The following is a 24,569-nucleotide window of genomic DNA, read 5'->3' as shown; positions in this document are numbered from 1 at the left end:
ATAACCTCTTTAATGCCAGACCAATCGGCGACGGCTATTACTATTTTCTTGAATGGGAACTCGACTCGACCTCGCCGTCGACATAACCGGGAAGCCCGGAAGGCGAATTTCGGTACTCGTTATAAAATATTTAACGTTTTAAAGCTAAAGTTTCGAAATTTTTCGAGACATTTAATAAGTCTTCAACTAAATATTATAAGATTTTCATTAAATTTCAACAGAAAAATAGATCTGCGAATAAAATTAGACACGAAAACTACACTAAGCCTTGGCTAGATATCAGCGGCTGAGGCCGAGCGGCGCATCTCGAGCCGCCGGCGGCCGGGCTTGCCGTAACGGCGAGAACACAAAAATACCTCGTTAAAAAACAGATACACGGCGTCTTAAATAGTCCAAGCAAAAGCTACCCAGATTTATAAGATTTTCTTTAAATTTCAACTGAAAAATAGCTCTGCAAATAAAATTAAACACGAAAACTACACTAAGCCTTGGCTAGATATCAGCGGCTGAGGCCGAGGGGCGCATCTCGAGCCGCCGGCGGCCGGACTTGCCGTAACGGCGAGAACAGAAAAATACCTCGTTAAAAAACAGATACACGGCGTCTTAAATAGTCCAAGCAAAAGCTACCCAGATTAAAAGATTTTCGTGCTTTACTCCCAAATAATCTTTCGTATTGGGAATAGTTTTAACTAAAGAATATTTCAGACACTCTACTCAATATTTATACTAGTTCCCTAATTTCAACAGAAAAATAGCTATGCGAATAATAATAGACTCTAAAACTACACTAGGCCTTGTCTAGGTAACAGCGGTATGGTGCCGGTATCCCGATTCCCGAGCCGCCGGCGGCTGAGCTCGCCGTAACCGCGAGAACAGAAAACATTCATCGTAAAAAACAGATGCATGGCGTCTTAAATAGTCCAAGCAAAAGCTACCCAGATTGATAACATTTTAACGCCTTACTCCCAAATAATCTTTGGTATTGTGAATAGTTTTATCTAAAGAATATTTTAGACACCCTACTCAGTCTTTATAGTAGTTCCCCAATTTATGTACCTGGTAAATCGGTTCTTAAGGCGGAAGGATCGGATGGATCCGAAAGAGCCGTGTTACTGAACTATTTCCCTCCGCGTAAGGGGAGGTTCTTTCCTAGGAGCTTAGAGAATATCGTGTAGCTCCCCCAGGCACATGTTACGTACTTCATGTGTAAAGCCTAATCGGCTTCGTGTTATTAAACCCTTCCAGGGGTGTAAATGAACACATGTAATTGTGTCAAATTTGGACCCATATAAACTACTTTTAAAGGTGTTAAAGCACACCCCATTTTCTTAGAGTGTAAGTGTGATTAAATCCCTTCAGGGGTGTAAATGTACACCTGTAACGGTGTCAAATTTGAACCCATATAAAGTACTTATAAAGGTGTTAAATCACACTCCAATTTCTTAGAGTGTAGTCTTTCAGACAAGTCAAAGTCCTGACTGACTAATATCAGAAGTAAATATTTACTTCTGCTAATATTTACCTTCTATACTGAAAAATAACAGGAGCGTTAAGGCACGTTTTCAAGTCACGTGGCTTTTCTCTCGACCAATCAGTATTTTCTAGCGTCAAATTTATTGCGAATTGTTTTATTCTTGAGAGCCGCGCGTTTTACTGTGAGAATAGGCTTAATTTTCAAAAACAATGTCGATTAGTAATTATTTTAATGACATTTAAAAGCATTTTAAGGGTGTTTTTAACTAGTTTAAGGGTATTTGAATGATATTTATGAGTATTTTAAGAATATTTATGAATACTTTAATGACATAGGTATTTTAAGGTGTTTATGAGTATTTTTAGCATGATTTGGCAACCTCAATAATCTAGGAAAGGGAGTTCGATAGTTAGTAACGGTACAAACTTCTTCATCTCGTTACTTTATAAAAACATTTCAATGATTAATACTGATTATCTAATTGGTCTCGAGTTAAGCACTTCTTTTTAGCCACATCGTATGATGTACATCTACGATGAGGCTCTTAGTTTGACCTGTCCTGTTGTCATTCTCGTAGTAGTAGTGTCAATAGTAGAGCCTTTGGCAGTATAAAATTTTTCGTTCGTCATTGAAGGGAAAGTGAAGTGAAGGTAATATTTTTCGTTCGTCTACTTAAAAGGAAGGGAATTATGGTAGTAAGGTTAAGCTATATACTCTCCCTTTAAAATTCCCCTCACCCGTCGCCAATACGATTTTACGCTTTCAATCACTCTCCCCTATCCCATAATGCTAGTATATATACTGACGTTATTTTTAGAAATCACAGTTAAAAGTAGCGCATCGAGGGGCTATTCACACAAATTTTATGTACGCCTGTTAAGTACGGTACGATGTGGCTAGTATTACGAGCCCTTAGGTCGTCTTGTTTATTCTGCTATATGCACCATTTAAAAAAGCAATACTTTCTAGATAAAATTAAGACTGAAGGTATAGATATTAATAAAACCTGTCTTTGCGGACAAAGACTAGATAAAGTGAAATATACGTGAACAAAATGAAATGACTGACCAGATATTGAAATTTTTCTGTTCAAAGACATGATCATAAAAATGACACATCTTCATTTCTTTTACCAAATTTCCATTTGCCCAAAATATTTTATCATGAAATTTTACATCATTTTGGAAAGAGCAACGCAAATTTACGTTGTTAATGCTAACCGCCTTATAAGAGATTAATATTCAAGATTGTGGCTGATAAGTCTCGAGTGACTGATAATAAAAACAAAATGTATTCTTTGTTCAAACAACCTGGAACCACCCCCCAAAGGTGGAAGGTGACATCTATGTAAATGATGACTTTATAATTTTTCTAATTAATATTATTATGCTAAAATTTGTTAATTAATTATTAATATTCACAATATAACACTGTGCTGAAAGGGTTATTGTTGCAATAAAATTATTCAAAAATTAGTTCACTACTATTCTCTCGGTTATTAGTTTATATTTATTCTTAATTAATTCTTTTCGATTGCAATTAATCCGATTTACACTATTCACTTAATGGATGTCAGTGTTTCTCAGAAGGTAAGCCGAAGTCAGCGGAATGACTCACTTTGAAGGCACCGACTTGTTCTTATCACACGCCGCAAGACTATGAACAATCGAATTACAATTACGCATAGCTGGGAGTTGTGGCGCACTCCTGTAACCTCGCTTCCGAGGAGCTAGATTAAGGGACGGTAAACGCTAATCAAGGTCACGTAAGACCATCAGCTTCCGTTGTCTGATCCGCAACACTGATTGCTTCGACGTTCGTTACCTAAACTACAGAGGTCACCTGTTTAACCACATAAAACTTAATGGACTTACCTTATAGCAAGGTCACTGAAAGGCCTCTTCCTTATAGGTATCCTTCCTTAAAGGTAAGTCCTTAATTAATCGCAGGAGTCGCTGAACAAGTGGCTTCCCGAATGAATAACTAGCCGTCTGAAAAGACCGCAGTTCGATTCTCTGATTTGAATAGTGAAAGGTAACGGCTGAGAGTGTCTTCAGTGAAGGAAGTAGATGGCTGTGATTATGCGACACCGGACCTTAATTTTCTCTTTTTAAATCCAGAAAAATTTAACTAAAATAAATTTATTATTGTATTTATTATACAAAATCGAGTTTTCCTATGCAGTTCTTAGAAAATTGCATTTAAACACAATCCTTTGCGAAACAAGGACTGTGTCAAACTAACAAAGACCCAAAAATTTTAATTGTATAGTTCTGTATAGAAATTATAAATTAGTGTAAAGGATGAGGTTAGTTAACATAACATTATAGCTTAAAAGAAAGGCCTTTTCATAAATAGAAAAGGAACTAAATATTAAAAAAATAAACGATCTCTTATTACAAAATATTTAGCCTTAAAACGAGGACTACTTCGCCACCATTGCTTTGGAGGCGTCTGCTAAACTGAACCCCATACCCATATGGGAATGGTTGAATCACTCCCGTGCTGGTTCGGGCTAGCAGACGTCTATAAAAATGGTGGCGCAATAGCCCTCGTTTTTAAGACTAATTAAGAGCTAATTATTATCTAATCATCTAATTTGTCTTCTAAAAACTATAATGGTCAGATAGCGGTAAATGTAAATGATGTCGAATTCATTTGTCACTTAGAAATTCTTTGCCACGAGCCCTTTCAAAAATACTGCAAAATTTCATGATAGAATATTTTGGGCAATTGGAATTTTTGTGAAAGGAACGACGATAAGTAAATTTTATAATCATGTGACTTCATTGTCATTCCATTTTGTTCGCTTATCTTTTACTTTTTCTAGTCTTTGTCCACTAAAATGGTTTAAATTAATGAAGTATATTGGTTACCTAAAGACTGTAGACGGGCTTTATGGGTTTCGAAAAGTAAAAACCTTTATGGAATAAAGCCCACGCGTTTCAACCGATTTCACTATTATTTAGTTTACTGGTCTCCCATGTGTCCAGTAGACGGGCCTAATGGCTTTGATTTGCGCCCATCTTTTAGAATGGAGGACCGAAAACCCATTCAATTGTCCCGATGTGCTGACGGGCAACGCCGGGTGCCTTTGCTGCAGCTATGCGTATATGCATAAATCCTTAAAGCCTAATCTTCATTCAAATTGTGGAAGAAAGTACATTGGCGCTAGCATATGAGTTTACAGCGGCCTTCATGAGTTCTGATAGGGGAAAAAAAACAAGTTTATCAGATCACTGTTGAAGAAAAGATCCCCTTCCAGCACTTTATAGTATTGAAAAATAACATGGAATTATGAAAGAACTCACCCGGTTGTATTGTGGCAACCCTCAAGTTTCGAATTAATTTGATGGACAGCTGTATCGAAGCCGATTTATCGCAAAGTTAAAATATTTTCTTTAAATATTGGTTTCTAGGGTTTGAGTGGGGAATGTTGAATGCGGGAGTTGTGGCTAGAATGAGAGATTCATTTTCTGGCTAAAAGGGAACACCTATACAACTAAAAGGTTGGGTTGGTGTTATTTAAATACAATTGTGGTTTAAAACTTAGTTAAAATTTAGGATAGTCCATTCGCAAAATACGTCCTCGAGCTGCGCAAATCGCACCTTAAATATTCGTGTATGTTAGAAGCAGGTTTTATTTAAGCATGCGAGGTTAGATTATTAAGAAAACGAAGTCTACAGCGTCGCAAGATGACGATTTCAGTTATCATTCACATATCAAATTTACGTCGTTAATACTACCACCATAGGGATTAATAATCAGGACTGTGGCTGATAAGTCTCGTGCGACTGATAATGATTCATGAAAACAAAATGTTGCCTTCGTTCAACATCCTCGAGCTTCCCCCTCAACGGTGAACAGTGACATCTATGTGCTGTAAATGATGACGTTATATTTTTGTCTAATTATTAAGCTTATGGTAAAACTTGTTAACTATTAAGATTCACGATAAAACACTGTGATGAAAATGTTCTTGTTGCAATAAAATTATTTTAAAATTAGTTCGCTCCTATCCTCTCGTTTTTTAGAATTTTAGTTTTAGCAAAAGTAATATAAGAAACCTCCGGGAGGTTTCTTATATTACTTCTGGTTTTAGTAAATTCTTAATTAATTGTTTTAGATATCAGCATTCCGATTAAAACGACTTACTCTATTCATTAAATGTATTTCAGTGTTTCTCAGAATGAAAACCGAAGTCGGCGGAATGAGTTGAAGTCTTTGCTCTTCTCAAGCGCCGCAAGACTTAAGAACTACCGAATCACACTCGCGTTTAGCTGGGAGTAGTGGCGTACTCCTGTAACCTCGCTTCCGAGGAGCTAGGTTAAGGGACTGTAGATGCTAATCAGGGTCACGTATAGCCATCCACTTCCGTTGCCTGACCCGCAACACTGATTACTTCGACGTTCGCTACCCAAACTACAGATATGAGGAGGTCACCTGATTAACCACATAATGGAATTTGGAAGGGTGTAATTACGATCACAGAGTCGAGATTCACCGTCTAAATTCCTCTGATTGCGTAACTGTTGGTCTGAGACTGAAAGGACCGCAGTTCGATTGATTCTCTGATTTGAAGAGTGGAAGGTGGCTGCTTAGAGTGTCTTCAGTGAACGAAGTAGATGGCTGTGATTAGCGACACCGGACCTTAATTTTCTTTTTTTTTAAATTCACAAAAATTTAGCTGATAAAAATTATAAATACAAAACGAGTTTTGCTTGGCAGTCTTTAGCAAACTGCATTTAAACACAATAAATTCTATGAGAGCGGTAGCTCTCTTAGATAAGACTTCATACTGCTCTTAATGTATAAGGAGGGTTTTTTGTTTGGATGTAACTTTTTTTGTATTGTATTAACTGTTTTGAAAAAAATCCACAGAACTACAATTCTGGCCCTCAATAAGTGGTTAAAATTTCAAAGAGATCCATTAATTAGTTTATTTTATAAAAAATAAAGTTGCTAAGGGTGGTTTTCATTTCCATAAAATTAATCAGCCCTTTTGACGAAAAACTGGAAATTTCCCATAGAAATAACATGGGATTTTTTTCGCAAACAGCCATTTTGTCCAGGCACTTATAGACATAACTATACATTTGTTAGACTTGAAAACGGTTTTAAATGAAAGGTACAACATTTTACTTGGCGCTAGGCGATTTTCATTAACTATAATTAAGTCTAAGTGTGTTTAATTTAAAATTTTTAAAACCATTCCAATCTGCGATATTTTAGAATGGATAAGAGTCAGTTTATGATAATAGCACGGTTAAGGCTATTTGGTCCAATTTTCGTAGTGGTTAGAAAACAAGAGAACCTAAGCTTGTGTTAGCTAACAAGTTAAGTTGGTAAAAGACCACACACATATATATTAAGTTAACAAGATTACCTACGACTGGAAATTAAGCTAGGTTACTTACGACTGGAAATTAAGCTAGATTACCGACGACTGGTAATTAAGCTAGATTACCTACGACTGGTAATTAAGCTAGATCAGCGACGACTGGTAATTGAGCTAGATCAGCGACGACTGGTAATTAAGCTAGATTACCGACGACTGGTAATTAAGCTAGATTACCGACGACTGGTAATTAAGCTAGATTACCGACGACTGGTAATTAAGCTAGATTACCGACGACTGGTAATTAAGCTAGATTACCGACGACTGGTAATTAAGCTAGATTACCGACGACTGGTAATTAAGCTAGATTACCGACGACTGGTAATTAAGCTAGATTACCGACGACTGGTAATTAAGCTAGATTACCGACGACTGGTAATTTTTTATATTGGACTTACGGCGTTTTTGTCGTGATTCACGCCGTTAGAGGGATATTAAGCAAGAAAAACATGGCGTTTGAGCTCTCGGTTAGGTACTTGTGGATTCTTGTGGGTGCTTGTAGGTACATTTGGGTATTTGTATACTTGCTTGTGGGTACTTGTGGGTGCTTGTAGGTACTTGTGGGTTCTTGTGGGTACTTGTGGGTACTTGTGGGTGCTTGTAGGTACTTGTGGTTTCTTAAGGGTACTTGTGGGTTCTTGTGGGTACTTGTAGTTGCGTGTCGGTTTTTGTAGGTACTTGTGGGTGTTTGTAGGTACTTGTGGGTGTTTCTAGATACTTGTAGGTGTTTCAAGGTACTTGTGGGTGTTTCTAGGTACTTGTGGGTGTTTCTAGGTACTTGTGGGTGTTTCTAGGTACTTGTGAGTGTTTGTAGGTACTTTTGGGTGTTTGTAGGTGCTTGTGCTTACTTGTAGGTGCTTCTGGGTACTTGTGCGTGCTTGTAGGTACTTGTGGGTTCTTCTAGGTACTTGTGGGTACTTGTGGGTGTTTCTAGGTACTTGTGGGTGTTTGTAGGTACTTGTGGGTGTTTGTAGGTACTTGTGGGTGTTTGTAGGAACTTGTGGGTGTTTGTAGGTACTTGTGGGTGTATGTAGGTACTTTTGGGTGTCTGTAGGTGCTTGTGGCTGCTTGAAGGTACTTGTGGGTGTTTCTAGGTACTTGTGGGTGTTTCTAGGTACTTGTGGGTGTTTCTAGGTACTTGTGGGTGTTTGTAGGTGCTTGTGGGTGCTTTTAGGTACTTCTGGGTGCTTGTAGGTACTTTTGGGTGCTTGTAGGTACTTGTGGGTGTTTGTAGGTGCTTAATTGTAGGTGCTATGCCCGGGTGCTTGTAGGTGCTTGTGGGTACTTGTGGGTGCTTGTTGGTAGTGGGTACTTGTGGGTGCTTGTAGGTGTTTGTAGGTACTTGTGGGTGCTTGTAGGTACTTGTGGGTACTTGTGGGTGCTTGTGGGTACTTGTGGGTGCTTGTGGGTGCTTGTGGGTACTTGTAGGTGCTTGTGGGTACTTGTGGGTACTTGTGGGTGCTTGTGGGTACTTGTGGGTGCTTGTGGGTACTTGTGGGTGATTGTAGGTACTTGTGGGTGATTGTAGGTACTTGTGGGTTTTTGTAGGTACTTGTAGGTGTTTGTAGGTACTTGTGGGTGTTTGTAGGTACTTGTGGGTGTTTGTAGGTACTTGTGGGTGTTTGTAGGTACTTGTGGGTGTTTGTAGGTACTTGTGGGTGTTTGTAGGTACTTGTGGGTTCTCGTAAGTACTTGTGGGTGCTTGTAGGTACTAGTGGGTACTTTTGGGTGCTTGTAGGTACTTGCCCCGGGTGCTTGTAGGTACTTTGCCTCCTCCATAGGATTAACATTACACTAAATTTTCGAAGCTCGTAACTCTGGTTATATTAGAGATACGGGGATATCCTTTGATTATGTAATAGTCCTATTTGCCCCTTCCCTCATTCGTTAACATTTGCTCCATAGGATAATCCATATACGGGAAAAACCTGGAAACCTCAGGGAAGTATATGGGAAAAAGCCTGGAAATCTCAGGGCAATTTGTTTTCCAAAAGTTGTATGAACCCTGTAAACTGGTCCGTGACCATACAAGGATTTTTTAAACTGGACATTAGGCCAGCGACTTTCCTGACTTGGAATAAATAAACTGGTCCGTGACCATTGACCAGAGCACGTCGTCTGCTAAACTAAAGAAGTCGATAATTAAATTAGAATGGAGTGGAAACCCCCATACCTATAGCGTTGCCTGTGTACCCCCACCTACGGCACCATAGTCCTCCCAGCATCCTCAGCGTTTAGGTAGGGTCGTACTGGACGAAATTGTAAAGGGCGCTCCCTCTATCTTCAAAATAGAAGCTAGTTCTCATACAAATAAAATGGCGCTACGTGGCAGCACTTAGCAATCGCCTACCGAAAGGTAGGGGCGTGCGTGAGGTGCATTGGGATAGATACGGTGCCGCAGATTGCAAATTATTATTTACAATCCATTTCAACTCCCTTATCCCTGTTCCAACCCCCGCGACTTCCAACAACTAGCATAGCCCACTCGATCACGTTCTCTTTTCCCCGGCTACATATTTTGTGGATGGCACTTTTTAAGCGTATTAACAATCTTGGATCATCTTTGGGAACTTTTAGGGGAGCCCTGATTATATTTTGTTTAAGGTTTTAAGCTTAACATCAAACAGACATTAGTTTATGCTACAAAAAAGTTTGATATTGACAATCTCGGATCGTCTTTGTGAAGTTTTAAGGATATCCGAATTTCATATTGGGCTTATGACAATTTTGAGCTAAAGGTTAAACGGACATAAATCAGCATTTTTAAAAATTTTGTAAAATTGTCAATTTGGTCCTATTTCTGGAATTTTTTTTTGGGGGGGGGGCTCGCGTTTCAATAAATGATTGTAAAAAATTGTATTATGTTAATTACAATAAGAATGCAAACTTTTAATGATTTACGTTTTTCTTTAAGTATCATTATAAATAAATGTCTGATTGAGCTAAAGTTATGGTCCCCTTTATATATGTTTCTGCTTAGTGCAGATTTTGAAAATGTAAAAAAGTTTCTTAACATTCTTAATTAAAATGAAGACTGAAGGAACAGATATTAATCAAAAATGTCTTGATTAGAATCAAGACCTAAAAAGTATCGATAAGACTGAGGTTATCACTTGTCTGAAGGATCAGATATTAATTTTTCTTTTTAATTGAAACTTAAATGCATGCTTAAGAAAAAACAACGTTCCATTACCGTTTTCCGTTGAAATAAATTATTTTACTGGTAATCAATTTCAAAAATTTACTTATCTCGGCTTTTCGACCACAATTCCATTCCCCGAAAACATTTTATCATTACATTAATTACTTTTGGGAGAGTACGTGTATGGTTTTGCGTTTAAAAGGTTCCTAAAGACGTTACATCCCCATTCGTGACCGGCACGCTTCGCAGTGGAACATTTTAATTATTCTAAAACCAATGGCGCCAAATTCAATAGGGACAGCAAGATTTTTACTCGCGGTTTTGCAAAATGATGTAATATCAAGTGTACTTTAGTCAACCGTCGTACTGTTCTTTCTCATAGTTCAGGGCATGATCAGTGTTACTGCCCAATTTCTCTCTCTAATTTCTAACAATGGTTAGAGAGTATTTGATTCGGCACTGCATAACGTTATATACATTTATAATTCTAAGTAGCACAAATGGAAAAAGAATCCATTTTTTTATATTTTGGTTTGAAATAAATAAACTCGTGATAGTAGTTATAACGAACTGAAAGTCAAGGGATCGAATGGCAGCGGTAATGAGCAGCAAAAAGAAAGGAAAGTTTGCTTCAAGTTAGCAGAGGGACATGGTAGAGAAATAGTAATCTAGAATTTCGTTCGTTCAAACCTTAATATATCATGAAAAATTCAAGTGAGGAGGCGGCACTACCTAGATAGATTGATTTTGGCAGATAACAGCGAAGAAATTAAATTCTACACACTACTACACACTATGGGAGAGTTTCAGGGCCGCAGGTTGCACATGATGAAATCTCAACTCCAGTTTATATCAATTCTCCCTGGTCGTACTAGTAGCAGGTTAAGCTATAGTTTGCTCAGGTCCTGTTAGTCTCGAAAGGGTTATATAGTGCTTGTAACTTTTAAAAGGGTTTTGTCATATCTGAACAGACCGCTATTACAGTTTTTTATTGTTTTATAGGTTATTTTGACACGTTATCTCCCAAAAGTAATTAATGTAATGATAAAATGTTTTCGGGGAATGGAATTGTGGTCGAAAAGCCGAGATAAGTAAATTTTTGAAATTGATTACCAGTAAAATAATTTATTTCAACGGAAAACGGTAATGGAACGTTGTTTTTTCTTAAGCATGCATTTAAGTTTCAATTAAAAAGAAAAATTAATATCTGATCCTTCAGACAAGTGATAACCTCAGTCTTATCGATACTTTTTAGGTCTTGATTCTAATCAAGACATTTTTGATTAATCGAGTAAAGGACTCTTACAAAGCCCCACAAATTAAAATTTAATACTTCTGTATAGAAATTGTAGATTAATATAAGTACTGAGACTAGTTGTAACTAACTTTAATCGATAAGAAACATTTTGCTACAAAACGAAATTATGCAAATATAAAGGTATTAATGCGCACTTTGTAAAGAATATGACATTCTCTATCCGTCAAAAATTAGCAGAAACGAAGTAAACAAAACCTAGTGTACAATTTATTTTAGTTTAGCTGATTGATTGATCGATCGATCGGTTTTACAGGTAAGCGATCAAACAAGGGATTTAAGGCCTTAGGTTTGAATTATTTGTCATATAGGAAAATGGCGGCTACAAGCCTACAAAGGTTAATTTTAAAATCCGTAAAAGTTATTTGAAGAAAAAACTGATATGCTTAATTCATATTTGTTCAATATCTTGTTGATTCATCAATTTAGTTTCAAGATAGAATTGATGCACTATCGTCTTCAAATTCTTGGTTATGCACCGGAAGAAAAAGTTCTGTCCCATTCCGTTGAAAAGGGGATTGAAATACGTTAACTTTAAATTAGAAGGCATCGCAAGCGGTTAATCAAAACTTTTGATTTTATTAATATAAACTAAATAACATTTTAAATCATAATGGAACAGAGTCTGAACCATACGGTTCAGAAAAATGAAGGTGACTACATTCTACCCGGGTGTGAATGCGAATGTTTTATACAACATAAAATCTTTCTTTTATATAGTCCCAGAGGGATGCTAACTCTCTTCCGAAAAAGGGGGAAGGGTGGCAACCGGAATTAATTGGATATTTGGGGTTAAGGTAGTTACAAGACGGCAGTGGACTGAGCATAAACCAGCGGTTTGAAATTTGACGCTTCCGTCCACTGTCGTCTGCAACGGTAGGCCTAAACCGTTGCAATTATTTATAAAATATTAATATTTAGTTGCAGCATAACCGAATAAAGCAAAAGTATGGGTTTGCATCACGCGAAATTATTAAAGAGTCTGAACACTACCGACGAGATAAACAAGGCCCATGCACGCTCACTTCGAAGGGGGTCCCTCACCCATATATATTTGACTTGTGTGGTTGATAGATGGCGCTTCTTAGTCTCTTTAATGCACTTACTAATTAGGCTTAATTCACATAAAATCGCGCCACGCGCTCCTTCGCTCGTGGTTCGAAACTTAGAGCAGGCAGCTGGTCACGTGAGGTTTACGTAATTTTTTTTAGACTTAAACGCGCCTCTAGCGGAGAATCGTGGTGATTTGAAAGGTCCCGAAAAAATATAAAAATTGATGCCCGCATGGACCTTGAATATCTCGTTGGTAGTGGTCTGAACGTTTCTTTTCCAAACCGAAATGGAATAGATGCATGGCCCACTGAGATTTTTCTTCCTTGGTCAGTTTCGGAAGAAGTAAGATGAGGACTAGATGTCAAGCTTAGACCAACTAAGGATCAAAAAACTATTTTATAAAATGACGTAGCTAAAATTGTCTGTGATAGGGCAAGACCCCACTTCCTATGTCTGCTATGTTCATAAGATTATAATCCATACACTTTCGCTCTAACATGATACTGAACAAAACTTAATATCTTAAATAGTCGGCAATGAAGGCATCAGCGGGTGTTTAAAAATTATTTGAAAAACGTCAGTCACCTGACTAAGTAAAGGAGCTTTATTTCTAAAACTACCACTTCGGGGAATTGGCGCCGCAGTGCTGTAATTTACTCACCCTGCAATGACTCCTTTTCAATCCCTTTATGAAATCTTTACATCCAAGTTATTTTTATTACATTACCTATAGTGCCATCTATGTTTCAGACTAGTTTTATAATTCACAGCCCCTTCCTTTTTTAGATAAATAATTTTTTTCTAAAATTGCAATAAATGTAGCAGAACCAACGAATTAAACAACAAATGTTTTTTTTTATGAAAAATTAATAAAACTTTATTAAAAATAAATTAGTAGCACCAAGAGTCGTCTTGAATACATTTACTATAAAACCAATATTTAAGTAGTTTATCCAGATTTAAGTTTTCCAATGTAAATTTTGAAAGCTCAGTTTCTGCTAATGATTTGTTCTGTAAAAGTAAAGATAAAATTTTAATTATTTTCAATGAGATATTAAGAAGAATTAGTAATGAATTATTTTCTAATTTTCCCAACTAATATCAAATTACCTGACTTCGTTCCAATTGTTCCTCCACCTTTTTTGGCCCATTAGCAAATTCCCCCAGTGTAAGTTCCCTGATATTTTGACCAATTTTGAAATTCACTAACCTTTCCCTTACCTTTTCCCCCCATTAAAATTCTGACTTGTGCAACGCATCCCTCAGTCCCTATCCCTTTAACAAAAAATCTGATACAGGGTTGCCACGGAATTTTCAGAACCAAATTCCCTGCCCTTTTCCAGGTTTTTCCTGAGATTTTCCCTGACCTTTTTCCTGAGATTTTCCCTGACCTTTTTCTGAGATTTTCCCTGACCTTTTTCTGAGATTTTCCCTGACCTTTTTCTGAGATTTTCCCTGACCTTTTTCTGAGATTTTCCCGGACCTTTTTCTGAGATTTTCCCGGACCTTTTTCTGAGATTTTCCCGGACCTTTTTCTGAGATTTTCCCGGACCATTTTCTGAGATTTTCCCTGACCTTTTTCTGAGATTTTCCCTGACCTTTTTCTGAGATTTTCCCTGACCTTTTTCTGAGATTTTCCCTGACCTTTTTAGGCCGAAAGTGTAAATGTTTACAGCACGTTTTAAGTGCTTCTAATTAAATAAACCCTATCTACATTAAGTTTTCCAATGTATATTTGTTGCACCAAAATGATTAAGAAACATTTTAACTATTAATAACAGTCTAAGAGATTTTTTTAAAGGCATTTACTTCACATAAAAACAATTCTAGACAGCATTTTTAAGGATTGCTCCAGAGTTCACTCTGCGTTAAGAGAGGATGAGGAGAAACTTTCATTACTCTTTCAATAAATACATATCCCCAGAAATTTTACACACTAAAATAAAATTCCCTGACTTTTCGGCCCATTTTCAAATTCCCTGACTTTTTCCTGACCTTTTTGGCCCATTTTCAAATTCCCTGACATTTTCCTGACCTTTTTGGCCCATTTTCAAATTCCCTGACTTTTCCCTGACCTTTTTGGCCCATTTTCAAATTCCCTGACATTTCCCTGACCTTTTTGGCCAACTTTCAAATTCCCTGACTTTTTCCTGATCTTTTTGGCCCATTTTAAAATTCCCTGACTTTTCCCTGACCTTTTTGGCCCATTTTCAAATTCTCTGACTTTCCCTGAACCTTTTGGCCCATTTTCAAATTCCCTGACTTTCCCTGAACCTTTTGGCCCATTTTCAAATTCTCTGACTTTCCCTGAACCTTTTGGCCCATTTTCAAATTCCCTGACTTTCCCTGAACCTTTTGGCCCATTTTCAAATTCCCTGACTTTTCCCTGAACCTTTTGGCCCATTTTCAAATTCCCTGACTTTTCCCTGAACCTTTTCGCCCATTTTCAAATTCCCTGACTTTTCCCTGAACTTTTTTGCCCATTTTCAAATTCCCTGACTTTTCCCTGACCTTTTTTGGCCCATTTTCAAATTCCCTGACTTTTCCAGGTTTTCCCTGACCCGTGGCAACCCTTTGATATATAAAGAAATTATACTTACGGCAGGCTTGGGAATAATTCTGCGACAACTCCAACGGGACTGATGTTCCAAAACAGTTTTCTTTAAAACTTTCTTCTCAGCTTCGTTCAAACATTGAACGCATAATCGACACTTTATATAATAATAATTCTGGTTATGGTTATTAGTCTAGAATTACGCAAAAGTGTTTCGTATCAAACTAACCACTCCAATACAAGATAGTTGGCAATTTTCAGTAGCACAATGTACGGGTGACATCAAATCCCGGTCAGATGTAAATTTTTCAAGATCATTATCGTTTCTAAATTAAAAAACCATTTACCAGTTCAAAAAAAAAAATTATTTTCGTGACTTGAAAACATTAAAAATACAAGTTGGTAAACCAAAATAAACCTCTCCGAGTCGAGACGCAATTAAAGGGAGGGTGAAGTAGAAAATCAAGTGATTTTTTATCGATTCTTCTACCAATTTTAAGACCAGTCTGCATAGCGAAACATTCAGGAAAGATCTCCGGATGATTTTAAAATTCAAATTAGGTTCAGATTTTAAGGATAATTTTAAACAAGGACTGCCGACCAATCGCGTAACGCCCTGCCTTTTTGTTAACAAAATTTTCGTGGCACGCTCCATGTCTCGCGCCACGATTGTCACGTCGCGCGCCTAATTTTATCAAATCTCGCGATAAATTTCATTCAACACGGAACGTGGCACGAGAATTTTGTTAACAAAAAGCAGGGGTTGCGCGATTGGTCAGAAGTCCTTGTTTAAAATTTATCCTTAAAATCTGAACCTAATTGTAACTTTAAAATCATTCGGAAGTATTTCCTGAATGTTTCACTATGCAGACTGGTCTTAAAATTAGTAGAAGAATCGATAAAAAATCACTTGATTTTCCACTTCACCCTCCCTTTAAGAGGCTTTTACTTAAATAATTAAATAAATATAATTGATATTAATTATATTAATTATTTTAACCGTCATTAATTTACCCTAATTCTAGTTAAATCGTTTTAAGAAACTTGAAGTCGGAATGGAGAACAGAGCAATCTGGGCGCGCGTCAAAGTCCCGGACCCCCTTCCCCGGGACGGGGGGGGGATTATGAAAGAAGAGGCAGTTCATAGCGACAGAGGTAAAATCGAACTACGTATTTTTCGCCGTCCCCGTCAGCAACGTCATCAAAATGTAGTTTAAGTGAGCCAATAAGATAATTTAAACTTTTCGTTACGTGTTGGAGGGAGGGGCTCTATACTGGTGCTATGAGTGGGACTGAAGTAAATACTAACCGTTCTCCATTCCTGCTTCTAAAATTACATCTATCCCTGACACAGTCTAAACTAGTAGTAGTATCATTAATATAACTTAATAATTAAGATAAAATGAAGTTTAAATAAATCGCTATGGAAATCAAGATATCAAAAGGTGTTTTAATTTGTATTTGCATCTTTTGAACGATAGATGGCGTAAAAACCGTAATGTAAAACTTGTAACTTACAAATGGCTGTATGCTACTCCCGCCAAATGCAACAAATTAAAGATGACCATTTCATACAATGGTTTATTACCAGGAAAATGTAACGATGATAAATTTGGTGACATATTAGCCTGAAATACAAGTAAAATCATTCTTGTAAACGCTAGGTATAAATCACTTAATTGAGTTATGAAGAACGTACTTCCATTAAGAAAACATTCAAATCTTCATCAACGACAAAATCAAATCGAGTCATTTCGAAATAAACACTGAATAACGAAAAATAATTTTAAATTGCCAAAGCGACGGTACCCTATTAATTATTATCAGAAGTGGACAGTGGACTACTTAACGTGCGTAACAAATGCAATTACTTAATACTGATCCATTTCAAAAAGGGCGCCGCAGTATCGCCTGTTTCATATAGGGCTACAAGGGCAAAAATCATTTAGCAATACTCCATGTGGTTTCCAATGTGCTAAGGTTGTACAGCACCGAACACAAGCTAGTGCAATACAGTGTCTAGCATACACAAGAAAGTTACGAAGAGTACCACATGAAACTTGAGCCGTTATAAAAATTCAAAAGATTTGTTGGTTGGGTCTATTGTAAATAAAGTGTACTTTTTGTTTTTATATCTATATACTTTTGGTCTTATCCAACAATTCTACATCAATAATCCACTTCTGAAAATCCACCCCAACCTCCACCAAACAAACTTATTAATACGTTACTTGTTTGAACGGAATCTTTTCATAACGTTAATCATATCCTTTGCGGTATTTCTATAAACTTCCGATACGATTTCTTTGATTTGTCGCCATATTTTCCGCGGGTCTTTGCCCTTTGAAACTAAATACGAGTTAAGGGATTCTTTCATAGTGAGTCCACTAGCGAAACGTCCTTTTAGAGAAGGAATAGTCCAAATTGGGGCGTAATCGTCTCCGATAACGTATGAAGGGAGGTTCGATTTATTAAAGGGAAGATACGATTGCTCGCAGAATCTGAGTAAGGCTTCACCCTCGTTAATATAAGCTCGAATTGGATTCAATGAAGTTAAAATGGCGTATATTCCAATATCAAATTTTCTGGAAAATTGTATGAAAAATATTAGTAATCTAATGTAAATTGTGATCAAAAAAGGGTGGCAGGACCTATGGGGGCTATTTTGAGTCGATAATGTTCTATGAAATTTTGCTCTTACGACCACCAGAAGTAAGATGAGACTAGAAGTACTGAGCTAACCAAATTCTTCACTCGGCGAAAGTGAATATTCTTGATAAGACACCAACGGTTGGCCCTCTGGTAGCGGTTTCTGAATTTCCCCTCCAAAACGTGAGACACTCGCGGCGGTATAGACAGCCGAACTAGATTCAAGCACCCACGTCCGTGTTCCGCCGCTTTAGGTTGAGGGGAAGGGGGTAGGAAATTTTTTTGGAACTCGACCAATTTTTTTCTCTGTAGGGTAGGCGCGATGGAAGCGGCGTAAAATCCTCAAATTTGTTCACTAGTGCCAGGATATACTACCAATGCAGAGCTCTTTACTTCTAGTCTCATCTTACTTCTGCAGCCACCCAAAATAAGTTCTGATTGCAGTGCTTTACGGATAACACCTTAAAATTAGTATTTTATTTAAGTTTCTCACTCAAATTTAATTGTCACACGATAAACACTCCAAATGGTGCCACAGTGGTCCTTAGGGCAAAATATCGACTCAATAACGATCACTGTACTTTGGTCCTACCACCCTACAGAGTAATGGCACCATTCTGCCTTTGGCTGTATTATGCTCTATGAGAAATTAACACGAAGTGCCATTACTCAATTTTGAGGCTGTATTTAAAGGTGTTGGAAAGATGACAGTAGTTGTGGAGAGTGGATATAATGAAGAACTTATTCGGGATACTATGAGAATATCGAATAGACGTGGTGTACTTAAACGTCTGGTAAAAGTTGTTGCTGCATTCGTTCAGGGTAATGCCTTAGAATCCGTTTCCAGTGTCATCTTATGGCCCCTAGAAGGTGACTTCCGTCCTGAACCCGGGGTTTAGCTTGGCGAAGGCTAGTGGGCGGGATTTGTAAGCGCACTTAAATAAATCCCGCCCACAAATGCCTCCTGCCTTCGCCAAGCCAAAAATGGACTTCGTAAGCAAAGTCACCTTCTAGTGGATCCATTTCATGGCGACAGCATTACCTTGTTTCGACATTCTTATGTTATCCTGAATACGTTCTTGGTAAAACGTGTATACTACATCGCACACATGTGATCAACAACAGAAACCGTTTAAACCAAATGTCGGCTACTGTGGCACCCCTAACATGCTAGCTAATCTTCTACACACCAATTTTATCTTGCCAAAACTAGGAACGAATAAAAACTCATTCACGTGGGCGGAGCCAAAGCTAGGCTTTCTTAAGCTTATCGTCAAGTCAGCAACACCCCTTTGAATTTGCGACTCTGGGAGCATCTAGTGGCATTTGTTTAAACTAAACCACAACCGAGACTTGCTTTAAATGACTACTTACAGACCAAAGTACAAAATAGCCAACTGTATAGGAAGGATTTCTCCAAAGTGTTAATTAACTCAAATTTAAAAGGAAATTGTGTTAAGTGAAAACATGCACAGTAACCCAAAGTACCATTTTTATAAGAGATTCCTGTAGAAAATCACAACTAATTTCGAACCTTCCATCGACCAAAAGAGGGTTTTGAATAAATTCCTGAACAAACGTTCCGCTACTTTCAAAATCTAAATGTTCAACATCAACGACTTTGACTCCCCTGTGAAGGTCGTTCTTTTGAACCCATAATTTCTCTTGGTTCTTCTTAACCTAAGGATGAAAAATTATAATTTTGCAACTCAGTGGGTTAGATTTCACTTCAGACAATTTAAAAATTGATATTCCTGAATTTCCTGACTACATTTTTTTAGGTATTGGAAAGAGCGTACTCTAAAGGGTTTGCGAATTTACAATTCCATATCATATTTTAGCACGAAAGTGGTATTACGTTACACTTTCGAGTCTCTACTATCAAAATATCAAGTTTTTAATATAATTGAATCAAAGTTTCTATTTTTAAAATCCATTGAAATTGAATCACGAAAACTCAGTTTCAATATATCAATAATTTAGTCTTGTCGAGCTTGTTCGCCCGTTTGATGACATCACTATGACGTGAGGGGGGGGGGAAAGCGCGGGAATCCTATACGCGGCGTCTCGAGCTTCTCACCAGTCTAAACTCTGGGTCTGATAGCGGAGAGAGTGGCACCATCTCACTTGAAAAATATATCTGTGACGTCAGCCTACGGGAAACGTTTTAGCCTTTCATAAAAAGAGCATTTCAAATAATTTCATGTGAAGCATTTTCAAATGCATATTGCGGCCAAATAAGCAGAAATGGGGAGAATTAAAAGCTTGATATTTATATAAATCAGAGGTTTTTCAAACGATGCTTCTCATTCCCTTTAAATAGATTTAAGTTAAGAACTTAAACTTACGTATTCCAAAAGTTGATCTTTCTTTTCAGGGAGCTTGAAAGCTTTGGGTACTGATTTCATATTGGAAGTTGCCAAGAGTACTTTGTTAGCGTAGAAGCCACATCCGGGAAAGTGATTGACCCAGACATTTTCCATTTCATGAGTAACGGGTCCTTTTTCCAGGAATGGGTAGTCATGAGACCATAAGACATTGAATTTCCCTTTCCCACTGTAACTTTCAAAGCCCAGCGTTCTAAACACATCAACAACGTGGTTCAAGTACCCAGTGTCCATCTGAGGGTTCAAAGAAATTTAAAACTATTATGGCTTTCTATACGCAAGCTTTAAAGGGAGGGTGAAGTGGAAAATAAAGTGATTTTTTTAGCGATTTTTCTACTAATTATAAGACCAATCTGCATATTGGAACATCCAAGAAATATCTCCGAATGATTTTAAAATTACAATTAGTTTGAAATTTCATTGGATAATTTTAAATAAGGACCTCCGACCAATCGAGTCATTGCTAAATGATAAAGTACTTGAATATAAATCAAGCAGAGCGCGATATATACAATTAAGGTAGTCGAAATCTAGTTCCAAATGTAAAATTTATATGAACAAAAGTAGATATATAAAAACAAAAAATACACTTTGTTGAAACTTGCTCGACCCGTGTAATATGAGTAGCCCTATTTAACCCAGAATAGTGCCCGTCGTGGCAAAGGGAACAAGCCGTGAATAGGCTCATAATGTAGCAGATGCCAGCTCTAGTACCAAAAATTGACGTTAGGATCGCCAGCATCATGTACTACTTTCTTTAAACCGATGACGTCAAGAAGCTTTTCCGCGATTGGTCAGATCCTGTAGCAGCGGAGGGTATTTTGCTTCTCATATTACATGTCGTCTACAGCCAAGGTGAGGAATTGTTATTGAAGTATACTTTATGTTTATGTCTGTACACTTTTGGTGTGAATAAGATTATCTAGCCAATTAATGGAGCCACATTTTGACTACTGCGATTAAATACAAACTTTTAATTATTCTACAGATTAGTTATGGAATTAAATAAGACGAAATTCAAGAACTAATACCAGGGTTCGTACGAAATTTTTACATGGAAAATCCCTGACTTCTCCAGGTTATCCCTGACCAAATTTTTGCAATATCCCTAACCATTTTAAGGTATTTACCAGAGCCCACTTCATCATTCACACCTGGCTCATATTTAGCATTGCTCGAAGCATGGTTTGACATACCAAACGAAATCCCTGACATATCGCTTACTTTTTAGGATTTTTTTTTAAATCCCTGACTTATCCCTGACTTTTGGTCATATTTTCCATATCCCTGACTTATCCAGGTTTTCCAGGTTCCGTACGAACCCTGGTCTACAGCCAAAGCAAGGAATTGTTAATGAAGTGTACTTTTTGCTTTTATGTCTATACACTTTTGGTGTGAATAAGATTATCTAGCCAATGGAGGCAAATTTTGACTACGGCAATTAAATACCACTTTTTAATTATTCTACAGACTAGTTATGGAATTAAATTAGACGAAATTCAACAACTAATACTCACATTTTTTCCTAAAACCCAAACGATAGGTTTGTCGCATTTAGCCACCTTGGTCCCTGACTCCGTTTCTGGCGGAAAAACACTTTCTTGCCTTTGTTCATTTAAAATCCTCATATGCTCCTTCTTCAGGTGTCGTAGTTCATAAATATTAACCGTAGTTATAATTATTCCAAAGAACAGAACAAAAATGACCAAGTTTTTCAAATTTAAAGGAGAGGTTTTTGTTCGTTTAATTGCAGCGACCGTCATTTCGCTTTCACCAATCGCGGCTTTCTAACGGAACGGAAGAGAAACAAAATACAAATTTCACGTGAGAGATCAACGTCCTTAAAGGCCGACTTCCATGGAAAAGAGTTCTAGCGAACTGAAAACCGAGCATCGAGACTAACAATGGAGCAACCGTGTCGATTTTCGAATCCCGGCTGGGGTAAAAGATGGAAGGGTTCTAGCTAACTGAAAGCCGTGCAATGTGGTTCTAGCGAACTGAAGATACACAATAGAGAATTTCCTTCAGGGGAAAGCAAAAATTCGAGAGGCAATAAATTTAAAAGGATTTCTATTGTTCATCTTCAGTTCCCTAGAACCACATTTCACGGCTTTCAGTTAGCGAGAACCCTTCCAACTTTTGACACAGCGGGGATTCAAAAATCGGCACGGTCGCTTCATTGTTAGTCTCAATGCTCGGCTTTCAGTTCGCTAGAACTCTTTTCGATGGAAGTCGGCCTTTAAATCAAACGTAGATTCATTTCTGCACCAGCTGTACTGCACAGATAATCATTTTTAATTCATAAACGTACATTGAAAATGAAAATATCACCACCATCTGTGGCACTCCATAGTTAAATATACAGTAGTCAAAAACGGACATATTAATATTTACACTAGTGACACTCCATGTTATTTTCCCATGGACCCTAAAACAGTCGAAATTGGTATGCTGCCTTATTTCGCGTATAATTAGTATTTAGGTAAATCGAAACATTGTAAGAAACGGGTACATTTTATAGTATTATAGTATTTATAGTATTTATAGTACTATACTAGAATATAATGAATAGAATGGGAGTATTTAGAATACATACTATATAGTATTTATAGTGCTATACTAGAATACATACTATGTAGTATTTATAGTGCTATACTAGAATACATACTATGTAGTATTTATAGTGCTATACTAGAATACATATTATACAGTATTTATAGTGCTATACTAGAATACATGTCCTGTAGTATTTATAGTGCTATACTAAAATACATATTATATAGTATTTATAGTGCTATACTAAAATACATGTCCTGTAGTATTTATAGTGCTATACTAAAATACATATTATATAGTATTTATAGTGCTATACTAAAATACATATTATATAGTATTTATAGTGCTATACTAAAATACATATTATATAGTATTTATAGTGCTATACTAAAATACATATTATATAGTATTTATAGTGCTATACTAGAATACACAGCATATAGTATTTATAGTGCTATACTAGAATGCATATCATGTAGTATTTATAGTGCTATACTAGAATGCATATCATGTAGTATTTATAGTGCTATACTAGAATACATATTATATAGTATTTATAGTGCTATACTAGAATACATATTATATAGTATTTATAGTGCTATACTAGAATACATATCATATAGTATTTAAAGTTACTTATTAGTATATAGTCGGGCCTTTATTTTGAAATTTTCAAAAAGATGATTTTTTTCATATTTTTTTACAAACACCCGCTTAACTAATTAGACTAATTAGTCCGAATCAAATGTAACTAGTGTTGGTTCAGTAAATTAGACAAAGTAAAATCCTAACCAAACTGCTTTATGGGAAAAAATATTCCTTAAGAAATTTAGTCAATCGGCAATTACAACTGTGATACTTAATGTTATTACGTTACTTATTTTCAAGCATGCCTCCATGCAAAGCAAACGTCATTACCCAAGGCTTAACGTTCAATCTAAGAAATTTGAATACTGATTTGATCTTACCTCATCCTTTTCCACTGGCGGTGTATTTTGTTTACCTCTGAACTTAACTGACGACGCCATTCACAATTTTTAGTGAATTTACAAAAATAATGCATGCAACATAACCTTTCGCCTATCAGACTGACGGAAGCGCAGCTGTTTATGTGGCACTGAAGCCTAGTCTGCTAAGCAGACGACATAATATCCACCGTTTCAAGTTCAACCAGGGAGAAAAGACGTAGGATGGAGTGAAAATCATCTTCGGAAACCTGCAGTAAAGAAAGTACAGCAAAGTTATAGTTATGAAGCGGTTTCCACGTTTCTACTCCATCCCTATCTCCTACAAGTTACTTTCAATTAGATATTCGCGCGCCAAAAAAAAAAAAAAATTCCAACAAATCAAGAACCTTGGAATATCGGCGGGAAATTCAAAGGAGGTTCGATAAGAGTTGGTAGGTGTTTTGGCCAATGAGATAGATAGAGTTACAATTCAAATCGGCTTACCGCGAAACACATTGCTTTTATTAAGCACGTTTATCAAAACATGACAGCGCCATCTGTGAGCCTCTAGCGGAACTAATGACAACTTTTACTTGTTTACTTGCAATCAGAAACATCGTTATGATTTTTATTTCATCTATTTATTAGATTAAAAAGGACTAAAGTTTTATTATTTAACTCGCGTATTTTATTTAACACGTTTAAAAAATCTATTTTGATAACTTGCTACGCAGATTATAGCAGCAGACAGTGATTAATAGGTGGCGCCACCCGTATTTGATAAAGATTCACGCTCGATAAAAATGTATAGCGAAACGTCGATCTCGAGATCCCACGTTGTGACTCTAGGTTTAATACATATATTCTATCTCATTGGCAGACCCTAGGTGACATATGATCGTCTCTCAAAGGTGGCGTTGATGACCGACTCAAAAATCGATTTTTATTTCCTAATTAGCTGTATAATTGAAAGCACTACTTTAATTGCCTGATTTTCATCTAAATTTACAGAATGTCTTTTTCTACCGAATTTCATAATAAAAATTAAAAACATTTATTAAAAAATATTATGCAAATCAACCGCTGGCCGGAA

The 24,569-nt window shown here is 36.8% G+C and overlaps 1 protein-coding gene and 2 long non-coding RNA genes across 7 annotated transcripts; 1 reads left to right on the top strand and 2 right to left on the bottom strand.

Moving 5' to 3' along the window:
- Window positions 1-1,705: 1,705 nt before the first annotated feature.
- On the bottom strand, window positions 1,706-7,003 carry LOC149713099 (uncharacterized). Of its 4 annotated transcripts, XR_016370671.1 has the most exons (5): window positions 5,631-7,003; window positions 4,786-5,355; window positions 4,351-4,679; window positions 2,212-2,439; window positions 1,706-2,142 (listed from the first exon to the last, which is right to left on the bottom strand). It is a non-coding gene; the product is annotated as an uncharacterized LOC149713099 (long non-coding RNA). The 4 variants fall into 4 exon arrangements; XR_016370670.1 differs by having other exon boundaries at window positions 1,706-2,439; window positions 5,631-6,998; XR_016370672.1 differs by lacking the exons at window positions 1,706-2,142; window positions 2,212-2,439 and having other exon boundaries at window positions 3,600-4,679; window positions 5,631-5,897; window positions 5,980-7,001.
- A 3,609-nt stretch (window positions 7,004-10,612) lies between these two features.
- LOC149713098 (uncharacterized) lies at window positions 10,613-13,431 on the top strand. The gene is made up of 2 exons (XR_016370688.1): window positions 10,613-11,517; window positions 11,587-13,431. It is a non-coding gene; the product is annotated as an uncharacterized LOC149713098 (long non-coding RNA).
- TTLL15 (tubulin tyrosine ligase-like 15) lies at window positions 13,233-23,669 on the bottom strand. Of its 2 annotated transcripts, none has more exons than XM_089845835.1 (10): window positions 23,498-23,669; window positions 21,491-21,760; window positions 19,935-20,207; window positions 19,121-19,266; window positions 17,169-17,522; window positions 16,637-16,703; window positions 16,456-16,565; window positions 15,167-15,263; window positions 14,984-15,094; window positions 13,233-13,394 (listed from the first exon to the last, which is right to left on the bottom strand). In XM_089845835.1, the coding sequence occupies exons 1-10, from the start codon at window positions 23,555-23,557 to the stop codon at window positions 13,275-13,277; spliced, it is 1,608 nt and encodes a 535-aa protein (XP_089701961.1). In that variant the 5' UTR covers window positions 23,558-23,669; the 3' UTR covers window positions 13,233-13,274. The 2 variants fall into 2 exon arrangements, with proteins under 2 accessions (XP_089701961.1, XP_089701970.1); XM_089845844.1 differs by lacking the exon at window positions 23,498-23,669 and adding an exon at window positions 22,285-22,499.
- Window positions 23,670-24,569: the final 900 nt, after the last annotated feature.

The sequence above is a fragment of the Phalangium opilio genome, unplaced genomic scaffold (assembly GCF_054372755.1).
Source record: "Phalangium opilio isolate 3A_F unplaced genomic scaffold, DU_Popi_V2 ptg000009l_1, whole genome shotgun sequence".
NCBI lineage: Eukaryota > Metazoa > Arthropoda > Arachnida > Opiliones > Phalangiidae > Phalangium > Phalangium opilio.
The sequence above is the reverse complement of the archived record's forward strand: the minus strand, read 5'-3'. Positions and strand labels throughout refer to the sequence as shown.

Excerpts from the sequence above, each read along its gene's own strand:
- TTLL15 (XM_089845835.1), bottom strand. The coding sequence starts at position 23,557 with ATGGCGTCGTCAGTTAAGTTCAGAGGTAAACAAAATACACCGCCAGTG. Across the intron at positions 17,523-19,120 it reads CCTCTTTTGGTCGATGGAAG|AAAATTTGATATTGGAATAT; the intron begins GTTCGAAATTAG and ends ACAATTTTCCAG. Across the intron at positions 15,264-16,455 it reads GGAGTAGCATACAGCCATTT|AAACGATAATGATCTTGAAA; the intron begins GTAAGTTACAAG and ends TTTTTAATTTAG.